We start from the raw sequence: 1,531 nt of genomic DNA, 5'->3' as shown, positions 1-1,531 counted from the left end.
AAGAATTCTCTTATAATATCTTATTATCCAAAACTATAATATAACAGCTCCCACATTCTCAACGAGAACAATCAAGGATGTGAATAATTTTACTTTACAAATACAGTAAAAGGAAAGAAACCCTTAGGAGAAACGCAATTCTGTCAACAAAGGTCAGATATAAAGCAGTTTAGTGTGTTAGAATAACAATATTGTCAAGCTAAGTTCATTATTAAATTTATTTCAACGGAGTAGTTAAGCCCCGGGAGATTGTGTTCATAATGAGTGAGCCGACCTTAAAATTAATTTGTTAAACTGGCTTTGGGGTAGCCTACCGGTAGAGAAAAGTGATTAATACGGAGTGCCTACTGCGGCTGGATCGGGCCGATCGCCCAACTCGATCGCCTGAAACTGAAAACAAACACGTTTGTTTTTGAGGCGATCGGGTCGGACGATCGGGCCATTGGGCCGATCCCATCCGTAGTGGGCACCCCGTATAAGAAGCCCTGATTAGCCTTTGTTACATCCATTCGACTGTCCCTTACCTTGTTAGTTTTGGTAAGTGTTTTACGACGCTTGCAACTACATAATAAGGTCATACGAGCGCGCGGGACACATTTGTGATGCATCGAGGTGAAATCAGGCGCTCGTCAAAATAATGAAATCGCTGAAGCAGGCATTTTCCCGCCAGTTTCTAAATTTTATCGAATTTTAGTGGGGATAGTTTGGCTCAACACCTTTTACGTCCATGTTTAAATAGATTTCCATTCGAATTTTCACTGAAAAAAAACCCCGTTGATTAGAGGCACACAATACGTAAATGTTCAGTTTCCAAGGACTCTCATTACTCTCAAGCTATCGAAGTTACCAAAATTAGGCGCCATTTTCTCGCTGATTTTACCCCTTAAACCAGTCGATCCCCGCCTCATTCAATTGCAAATAGCTCGACTTCTATTCAAGATAGATATTGGTATTTCTTAATTGAAAGCAAGGCAAACGAAAAAGCTTTCAGATGATACCAATAACTCCACATGCCCAAACATTGACGAGCACCTGATTCCACCTCGTCGTGACACACTTAACATTAATTTCAGTTTGGAAGGAATTTTGAATTTTGCCCGTGTGGCAGCGGAAGCCTACTTTTATCGACTTTAGGACCACCAAGGGATTTATAACGTGCGCAACTTGCTCACGTGGACCTCCGAGACTTCTCGCCCTTATCAGAGAAGGCTAGGTGTTAGATCTTATCTACCGTAAGATTAGTGCTGAGGTTGAAAGACTTTTTACCTTGTCAAGGTCCCAGGGTCAAACCCCGCTTTAAAGGAGTACGGGTTATTTGGTAATGCAGCAGACAGCAGGAGGCCTGCCTTCTTCAAATCAGCGTTGAAAATCTGAAAAGACAGGAACTTTTTTTTTCATTCACAGCAGGCTAAAATTTGGGAGAAGACATGACAATAAAAATGAAGTGGCAGGATAGAATAAGAAATGAAGAGCTGTGGGAAAGGACAGGACAAAAGGATATAGAAGTAAAAATAGGACTAAGAAAGTGGCG

At 41.3% G+C, this 1,531-nt stretch overlaps 1 protein-coding gene across 1 annotated transcript in view; it reads right to left on the bottom strand.

Annotated features, from left to right (window-relative positions):
* The window catches only part of LOC101860665 (chitotriosidase-1), a gene marked incomplete in the record, with an annotated part of 29,720 nt that overhangs the window by 10,200 nt on the left and 17,989 nt on the right, over positions 1-1,531 (bottom strand). Inside the window, 1 exon segment of the mRNA XM_013084714.2 lies at positions 1,267-1,370. Coding sequence (XP_012940168.1) covers positions 1,267-1,370 — 104 coding nt within the window.

The sequence above is a fragment of the Aplysia californica genome, unplaced genomic scaffold, assembly GCF_000002075.1.
Source record: "Aplysia californica isolate F4 #8 unplaced genomic scaffold, AplCal3.0 scaffold00313, whole genome shotgun sequence".
Classification (NCBI taxonomy): domain Eukaryota; kingdom Metazoa; phylum Mollusca; class Gastropoda; order Aplysiida; family Aplysiidae; genus Aplysia; species Aplysia californica.
Note: the sequence above shows the minus strand (reverse complement) of the source record. Positions and strands in the feature narration are given on the sequence as shown.